Source organism: Nerophis lumbriciformis, linkage group LG04 (genome assembly GCF_033978685.3).
Source record: "Nerophis lumbriciformis linkage group LG04, RoL_Nlum_v2.1, whole genome shotgun sequence".
Lineage (NCBI taxonomy): Eukaryota > Metazoa > Chordata > Actinopteri > Syngnathiformes > Syngnathidae > Nerophis > Nerophis lumbriciformis.
In genome coordinates this window covers 51663407-51672500 of record NC_084551.2, presented here as the reverse complement: position 1 = coordinate 51672500, position 9094 = coordinate 51663407, and the positions used below count along the sequence as shown (strand labels likewise).

The following is a 9094-nucleotide window of genomic DNA, read 5'->3' as shown; positions in this document are numbered from 1 at the left end:
ACCATGTCCAGCTTGCCGTCGTGCGCCGTGAGGGCCGACATGCCGTAGGTGGCCAGCGTGCAGGCGGCCAGCGAGTAGTACGTGTTCATGGCCGTGCGGTGCTGGTCGTCTCCGTGGGCGGTGATGGCCGAGTTGAAGCTGGGCCAGAACATCCACAGGTAGATGGTGCCTGTGGACACAGAAGGTCTATCAGGAGCATCTTCCCCAAGTCTTCTTCTTCTGGGGGTCGGTCTTCCTTTTGTACGTACCGATCATGGCAAAGAGGTCCGAGTGGTACACTGAGCTGTTCCTGTGTTTGCTCTTGTCCAGGTTGGGTCGGTACAGGACTCGGGCCACCACCAGGCCAAAGTAGGCTCCGAAGGTGTGGATGGTCATGGAACCACCGGCGTCCCGGGCCTGAGAGAGAAAGGTAAGTCCACTTTCAGACGTGGGACTTGTTCTAACAAACAGTGTTGGGACAACTACTTTTAAAACGTTGTTTATTGTGTGAATGCCCAAGCAAAAACATTTAGAAAAATATGTCCCAGTTTACCCAGAATTCACGGTTTTCCGGGAAATTTTTCCATTGAAAATGAATCGGCCGTTTTTCGAACTTGCACAACTCCCACATTTCTTAACCGATTCCACGCACTCAACTCACCTTGGACAAACAAACTACACTTTCCCAAGTGAAAAAAAAAATTCCAGGAATTTCCCAGGTTTCCAAAGTCCTATTTTCACCTCTTCCTGGAAAGTTTCCACAGACCTTATTTTCAATCGTTTTTGACCATTCCACTTTCAAAACATTCCTCTTAGTTGGAACAACATAAGTTATCTTTTTTTTTTGGAACAAATTCCCGGTTTTCCCGAAATTCCGGGAAATTGCGAAATACCAATGCAAATTCAAACTGTTACTACGTCAACATTTTTCAACCGTTTCGGAAAATTCCAACACCAACCCATTCTTATCATCTACAAAAATTGTGGAATTATCTATATTTTTTATAATTCCTGGTTTTCCCAAAATTCCAAAATTTCTAGGAAATTCCCATCAAGGTGAATGGACATATTCATAGTTCTACAATGCCCAAAATGATGTGCCATTTTTTAGCCGATTACGACCTTTCGACCATCCACACACACTACTCTAAATATGTATAAAATGCAAAACATATTTTCCCTTTCCAAAATTCCCGGTTTTCCCGGAATTTTCAGGAATTTTCTTCCCATCGACAATGAATGGGAAATATACAATCGACGGCATATCACAAATTTCTCATCCTATTTGAACCGTTTCACCATCCACATTATCAACTGTTTTTGACCATTCTTTCAAAACATTCCTCTTAGTTGGAACAACTTAAATTGTCTTTTTTTCCCGTACAAATTCCTGGTTTTCCCGAAATTCCAGGAATTGCGAAATACCAATGCAAATTCAAACTGTTACTACGTCAACATTTTTCAACTGTTTGGAAAAATTCCAACACTAACCCATTCTTATCATCTACGACATTATCTATATTTTCAAAAATTCCCGGTTTTCTGGAAATTCCCAAATTTGGAGGAAATTTCCATCAAAATATATGGACATATTCATAGTTTTACAATGCCCAAAATGATGAGCCATTTTTTACCCAAATCCAACCTTTAGACCATCCACACACACTACTCTAAATATATAAAAAAAACTCAAAACATGTTTTTACTTTCCAAAATTCCCGGTTTTCCTGGAATTTTCTTCCCATTGACAAATAATGGGAAAAATACAATCGACTCACAAATTTCTCATCCGCTTTGAACCGTTCCACCATCCACACACTCCACTCACCTTGGACAAACAAACTACACTTTTCCAAGTGAAAAAAAAAATTCCAGGAATTTCCCGGGTTTCCAAAGTCCTATTTTCACCTCTACCTGGAAAGTTTCCACAGACCTTATTTTCAATCGTTTTTGACCATTCCACTTTCAAATTATTCCTGTTAGTTGTAACAACTTAAGTTGTCTTTTTTTTTTCCGTACAAATTCCCGGTTTTCCCGAAATTCCCGAAATACCAATTCAAATTCAAACTGTTACTAGGTCAACATTTTTCAACTGTTTGGAAAAATTCCAACACCAACCCATTCTTATCATCTATGACATTATCTATATTTTCAAAAATTCCCAGTTTTCCCGAAATTCCCAAATTTCCAGGAAATTCCCATTAAAATGAATGGACATATTCATAGTTCTACAATGCCAAAAATGATGCACCATTTTTTTTTACCCAATTCCAACCTTTCGACCATCCACACACACTACTCTAAATATATAAAAAACTCAAAACATGTTTTCCCTTTCCAAAATTCCCTGTTTTCCTGGAATTTTCTTCCCATCGACAATGAATGGAAAATATACAATCGACTGCATATCACAAATTTCTCATCCAATTTGAACCGTTCCACCATCCACACACTCCACTCACCTTGGAAAATCAAACTACCATTTTCCAAGTTCAAAAAAAAAATTTCCAGGAATTTCCCATGTTTCCAAAGTCCTATTTTCACCTCTTCCTGGAAACTTTTCACAGTCCTTATTTTCAACCGTTTTGACCATTGCACCTTCAAAACATTCCTCTTACTTGGAACAACTTAAGTTGTCTTTTTTTTTGATTGTACAAATTCCTGGTTTTCCCAAAATTCCCGAAATTGCAAAATACCAATGCAAATTCAAACTGTTACTACGTCAACATTTTTCAACTGTTTGGAAAAATTCCAACACCAACTCATTCTTATCATCTACGACATTATCTATATTTTCAAAAATTCCCAGTTTTCCCGAAATTCCCAAATTTCCAGGAAACTTCCATCAAAATGAATGGACATATTCATAGTTCTACAATGCTCAAAATGATGCGCCGTTTTTTTTACCCAATTCCAACCTTTCGACCATCCACACACACTACTCTAAATATATAAAAAACTCATAACATGTTTTCACTTTCCAAAATTCCCGGTTTTCCTGGAATTTTCTTCCCATCGACAAATAATGGGAAATATACAATCGACTCACAAATTTCTCATCCGCTTTGAACCGTACCACCATCCACACACTCCACTCACCTTGGACAATCAAACTAAACTTTTATAGGTTAAAAAAAAAATTCCAGGAATTTCCCGGATTTCCAAAGTCCTATATTCACCTCTTCCTGGAAACTTTTCACAGTCCTTATTTTCAACCGCTTTTGACCATTGCACCTTCAAAACATTACTCTTAGTTGGAACAACTTAAGTTGTCTTTTTTTTTGGTACAAATTCCCGGTTTTCCCGAAATTCCGGGAAATTGCGAAATACCAATGCAAATTCAAACTGTTACTACGTCAACATTTTTCAACCGTTTCGGAAAATTCCAACACCAACCCATTCTTATCATCTACGACAATTGTGGTATTATCTATATTTTCAAAAATTCCAGGTTTTCCCGAAACCCCCAAATTTCTAGGAAATTTCCATCAAAATGAATGGACATATTCATAGTTCTACAATGCCCAAAATGATGCGCCATTTTTTTTTACCCAATTCCAACCTTTCGACTATCCACACACATTACTCTAAATATATAAAAAACTCAAAACATGTTTTTACTTTCCAAAATTCCCGGTTTTCCTGGAATTTTCTTCCCATCGACAAATAATGGGAAATATACAATCGACTCACAAATTTCTCATCCGCTTTGAACCGTTCCACCATCCACACACTCCACTCACCTTGGACAATCAAACTACCATTTTCCAAGTTAAAAAATCCATCCATCCATCCATCTTCTTCCGCTTATCCGAGGTCGGGTCGCGGGGGCAGCAGCCTAAGCAGGGAAGCCCAGACTTCCCTCTCCCCAGCCACTTCGTCCAGCTCCTCCCGGGGGATCCCGAGGCGTTCCCAGGCCAGCCGGGAGACATAGTCTTCCCAACGTGTCCTGGGTCTTCCTCGTGGCCTCCTACCGGTCGGACATGCCCTAAACACCTCCTTAGGGAGGCGCTCGGGTGGCATCCTGACCAGATGCCCGAACCACCTCATCTGGCTCCTCTCGATGCGGAGGAGCAGCGGCTTTACTTTGAGCTCCCCCCGGATGACAGAGCTTCTCACCCTATCTCTAAGGGAGAGCCCCGCCACCCGGCGGAGGAAACTCATTTCGGCCGCTTGTACCCGTGATCTTGTCCTTTCGGTCATAACCCAAAGCTCATGACCATAGGTGAGGATGGGAACGTAGATCGACCGGTAAATTGAGAGCTTTGCCTTCCGGCTCAGCTCCTTCTTCACCACAACGGATCGATACAGCGTCCGCATTACTGAAGACGCCGCACCGATCCGCCTGTCGATCTCACGATCCACTCTTCCCTCACTCGTGAACAAGACTCCGAGGTACTTGAACTCCTCCACTTGGGGCAAGATCTCCTCCCCAACCCGGAGATGGCACTCCACCCTTTTCCGGGCGAGAACCATGGACTCGGACTTGGAGGTGCTGATTCTCATCCCAGTCGCTTCACACTCAGCTGCGAACCGATCCAGTGAGAGCTGAAGATCCTGGCCAGATGAAGCCATCAGGACCAAATCATCTGCAAAAAGCAGAGACCTAATCCTGCAGCCACCAAACCGGATCCCCTCAACGCCTTGACTGCGCCTAGAAATTCTGTCCATAAAAGTTATGAACAGAATCGGTGACAAAGGGCAGCCTTGGCGGAGTCCAACCCTCACCGGAAACGTGTCCGACTTACTGCCGGCAATGCGAACCAAGCTCTGACACTGATCATACAGGGAGCGGACCGCCACAATCAGACAGTCCGAAACCCCATACTCTCTGAGCACTCCCCACAGGACTTCCCGAGGGACACGGTCGAATGCCTTCTCCAAGTCCACAAAGCACATGTAGACTGGTTGGGCAAACTCCCATGCACCCTCAAGGACCCTGCCGAGAGTATAGAGCTGGTCCACAGTTCCACGACCAGGACGAAAACCACACTGTTCCTCCTGAATCCGAGGTTCGACTATCCGGCGTAGCCTCCTCTCCAGTACACCTGAATAGACCTAACCGGGAAGGCTGAGGAGTGTGATCCCACGATAGTTAGAACACACCCTCCGGTTCCCCTTTTTAAAGAGAGGAACCACCACCCCGGTCTGCCAATCCAGAGGTACTGCCCCCGATGTCCACGCGATGCTGCAGAGTCTTGTCAACCAAGACAGCCCTACAGCATCCAGAGCCTTAAGGAACTCCGGGCGGATCTCATCCACCCCCGGGGCCTTGCCACCGAGGAGCTTTTTAACTACCTCAGCAACCTCAGCCCCAGAAATAGGAGAGCCCACCACAGATTCCTCAGGCACTGCTTCCTCATAGGAAGACGTGTTGGTGGGATTGAGGAGGTCTTCGAAGTATTCCCTCCACCGATCCACAACTTCCGCAGTCGAGGTCAGCAGAACACCATCCGCACCATACACGGTGTTGGTAGTGCACTGCTTCCCCTTCCTGAGGCGGTGGATGGTGGTCCAGAATCGCTTCGAAGCCGTCCGGAAGTCGTTTTCCATGGCTTCCCCGAACTCCTCCCATGTCCGAGTTTTTGCCTCCGCGACCGCTGAAGCCGCACACCGCTTGGCCTGTCGGTACCTGTCCGCTGCCTCAGGAGTCCCATGAGCCAAAAGAACCCGATAGGACTCCTTCTTCAGCTTGACGGCATCCCTCACCGCCGGTGTCCACCAACGGGTTCTAGGATTACCGCCACGACAGGCACCAACTACCTTGCGGCCACAGCTCCAATCAGCCGCCTCGACAATAGAGGTGCGGAACATGGTCCACTCGGACTCAATGTCCAGCACCTCCCTCGTGACATGTTCAAAGTTCTTCCGGAGGTGGAAATTGAAACTCTCTCTGACAGGAGACTCTGCCAGACGTTCCCAGCAAACCCTCACAATGCGTTTGGGCCTGCCAGGTCTGTCCGGCATCCTCCCCCACCATCGCAGCCAACTCACCACCAGGTGGTGATCGGTAGAAAGCTCCGCCCCTCTCTTCACCCGAGTGTCCAAAACATGAGGCCGCAAATCCGATGACACAACTACAAAGTCGATCATAGAACTGCGGCCTAGGGTGTCCTGGTGCCAAGTGCACATATGGACACCCTTATGCTTGAACATGGTGTTCGTTATGGACAATCCGTGACGGGCACAAAAGTCCAATAACAAAACACCACTTGGGTTCAGATCCGGGCGGCCATTCTTCCCAATCACGCCTCTCCAGGTTTCACTGTCGTTGCCAATATGAGCGTTGAAGTCCCCCAGTAGAACGAGGGAATCACCCGGGGGAGCACTCTCAAGTACTCCCTCGAGTGAATCCAAAAAGGGTGGGTACTCTGAGCTGCTGTTTGGCGCGTAAGCGCAAACAACAGTCAGGACCCGTCCCCCCACCCGAAGGCGGAGGGAAGCTACCCTCTCGTCCACCGGGTTGAACTCCAACATGCAGGCTCTGAGCCGGGGGGCAACAAGAATTGCCACCCCAGCCCGTCGCCTCTCACTGCTGGCAACGCCAGAGTGGAAGAGAGTCCAGCCCCTCTCGAGAGAACTGGTTCCAGAGCCCTTGCTGTGCGTCGAGGTGAGTCCGACTATATCCAACCGGAACTTCTCTACCTCGCGCACTAGCTCAGGCTCCTTCCACCCCAGCGAGGTGACGTTCCACGTCCCAAGAGCTAGCTTCTGTAGCCGAGGATCGGACCGCCAAGTGCCCTGCCTTCGGCTACCGCCCAGCTCACATTGCACCCGACCTCTATGGCCCCTGCTATGGGTGGTGAGCCCATTGGAGGGGGGACCCACGTTGCCTCTTCGGGCTGTGCCCGGCCGGGCCCCATGGGGACAGGCCCGGCCACCAGGCACTCGCCATCGTGCCCCAACTCCGGGCCTGGCTCCGGAGGGGGGCCCCGGTGACCCGCGTCCGGGCGAGGGAAATCTGAGTCTCGGTTCTTGCATTTCCATAGACGTCTTCGAGCTGCTCTTTGTCTGATCCCTCACCTAGGACCTGTTTGTCTTGGGAGACCCTACCAGGGGGCATGGAAGCCCCCGGACAACATAGCTCCTAGGATCATTGGGACACGCAAACTCCTCTACCACGTTAAGGTGGCAGCTCAGAGAGGAGAAGTTAAAAAATAATTCCGGAAATTTCCCGGGTTTACAAAGTCCTATTTTCACCTCTTCCTGGAAACTTTTCACAGTCCTTATTTTCAACCGTTTTGACCATTGCACCTTCAAAACATTCCTCTTAGTTGGAACAATTTAAGTTGTCTTTTTTTTTCGTACAAATTCCCAGTTTTCCCAAAATTCCAGGAATTGCGAAATACCAATTCAAATTCAAACTGTTACTACGTCAACATTTTTCAACTGTTTGGAAAAATTCCAACACCAACCCATTCTTATCATTTACGACATTATCTATATTTTCAAAAATTCCCGGTTTTCTCGAAATTCCCAAATTTGGAGGAAATTTCCATCAAAATATATGGACATATTCATAGTTTTACAATGCCCAAAATGATGAGCCATTTTTTACCCAATTCCAACCGTTCGACCATCCACACACACTACTCTAAATATATCAAAAACTCAAAACATGTTTTTACTTTCCAAAATTCCCGGTTTTCCTGGAATTTTCTTCCCATCGACAAATAATGGGAAATATACAATCAACTCACAAATTTCTCATCCGCTTTGAACCGTTCCACCATCCACACACTCCACTCACCTTGGACAAACAAACTACACTTTTCCAAGTGAAAAAAAAAAAATCCAGGAATTTCCCGGGTTTCCAAAGTCCTATTTTCACCTCTTCCTGGAAAGTTTCCACAGACCTTATTTTCAATCGTTTTTGACCATTCCACTTTCAAATTATTCCTGTTAGTTGGAACAACTTAAGTTGTCTTTTTTTTTTTCGTACAAATTCCCGGTTTTCCCAAAATTCCAGGAATTGCGAAATACCAATTCAAATTCAAACTGTTACTACGTCAACATTTTTCAACTGTTTGGAAAAATTCCAACCCCAACCCATTCTTATCATCTACGACATCTATATTTTCAAAAATTCCCGGTTTTGCCGAAATTCCCAAATTTCCAGTAAACTTCCATCAAAATGAATGGACATATCCATAGTTCTACAATGCCCAAAATGATGAGCCATTTTTTACCCAATCCCAACCATTCGACCATCCACACACACTACTCTAAATATATAAAAAATTCAAAACATGTTTTTACTTTCCAAAATTCCCGGTTTTCCTGGAATTTTCTTCCCATCGACAATGAATGGAAAATACCGGTATACAATCGACTGCATATCACACATTTCTCATCCGATTTGAACCGTTCCACCATCCACACACTCCACTCACCTTGGACAATCAAACTACACTTTTCCAAGTTAAAAAAAAATTCCAGGAATTTCCCAGGTTTCCAAAGTCCTATTTTCATCTCTTCCTGGAAACTTTTCACAGTCCTTATTTTCAACCGTTTTGACCATTGCACCTTCAAAACATTCCTCTTAGTTGGAACAACTTAAGTTGTCTTTTTTTTTTGTACAAATTCCAGGTTTTCCCGAAATAGCGAAATACCAATGCAAATTCGAACTGTTACTACGTCAACATTTTTCAACCGTTTCGGAAAATTCCAACACCAACCCATTTGTATCATCTACGACAATTGTGGTATTATCTATATTTTTTTAAATTCCAGGTTTTCCCGTAATTCCCAAATTTCCAGGAAATTTCCATCAAAATGAATGGACATATTCATAGTTCTACATTGCCCAAAATGATGCGCCATTTTTTACCCAATTCCGATCTTTCGACCACCTTCAAAACATTCATCTGAGTTAGGACAACAAGAATTGTCTTTTTGTTGTACAAATTCCCGGTTTTCCCAAAATTCCAGGAATTGTGTAATACCACTGCAAATTCAAACTGTTACTACGTCAACATTTTTCAACCGTATCGGAAAATTCCAACACCAACCCATTCCTATCATCTACGACAATTGTGGTATTATCTATATTTTTTTTAATTCCAGGTTTTCCCGAAATTACCAAATTTCCAGGAAATTTCCATCAAAATGAATG

At 44.8% G+C, this 9094-nt stretch overlaps 1 protein-coding gene across 1 annotated transcript in view; it reads right to left on the bottom strand.

The window, feature by feature from the left end:
- The window catches only part of rhbg (Rh family B glycoprotein), a 53686-nt gene that overhangs the window by 25129 nt on the left and 19463 nt on the right, over nucleotides 1-9094 (bottom strand). The window contains exons 4-5 of the mRNA XM_061956982.2: nucleotides 249-396; nucleotides 3-169 (exon numbers count right to left, since the gene is read on the bottom strand). Of these exons, the coding sequence (XP_061812966.1) occupies nucleotides 3-169; nucleotides 249-396 (315 nt within the window). The remainder of the gene's footprint in view (nucleotides 1-2; nucleotides 170-248; nucleotides 397-9094) is intronic.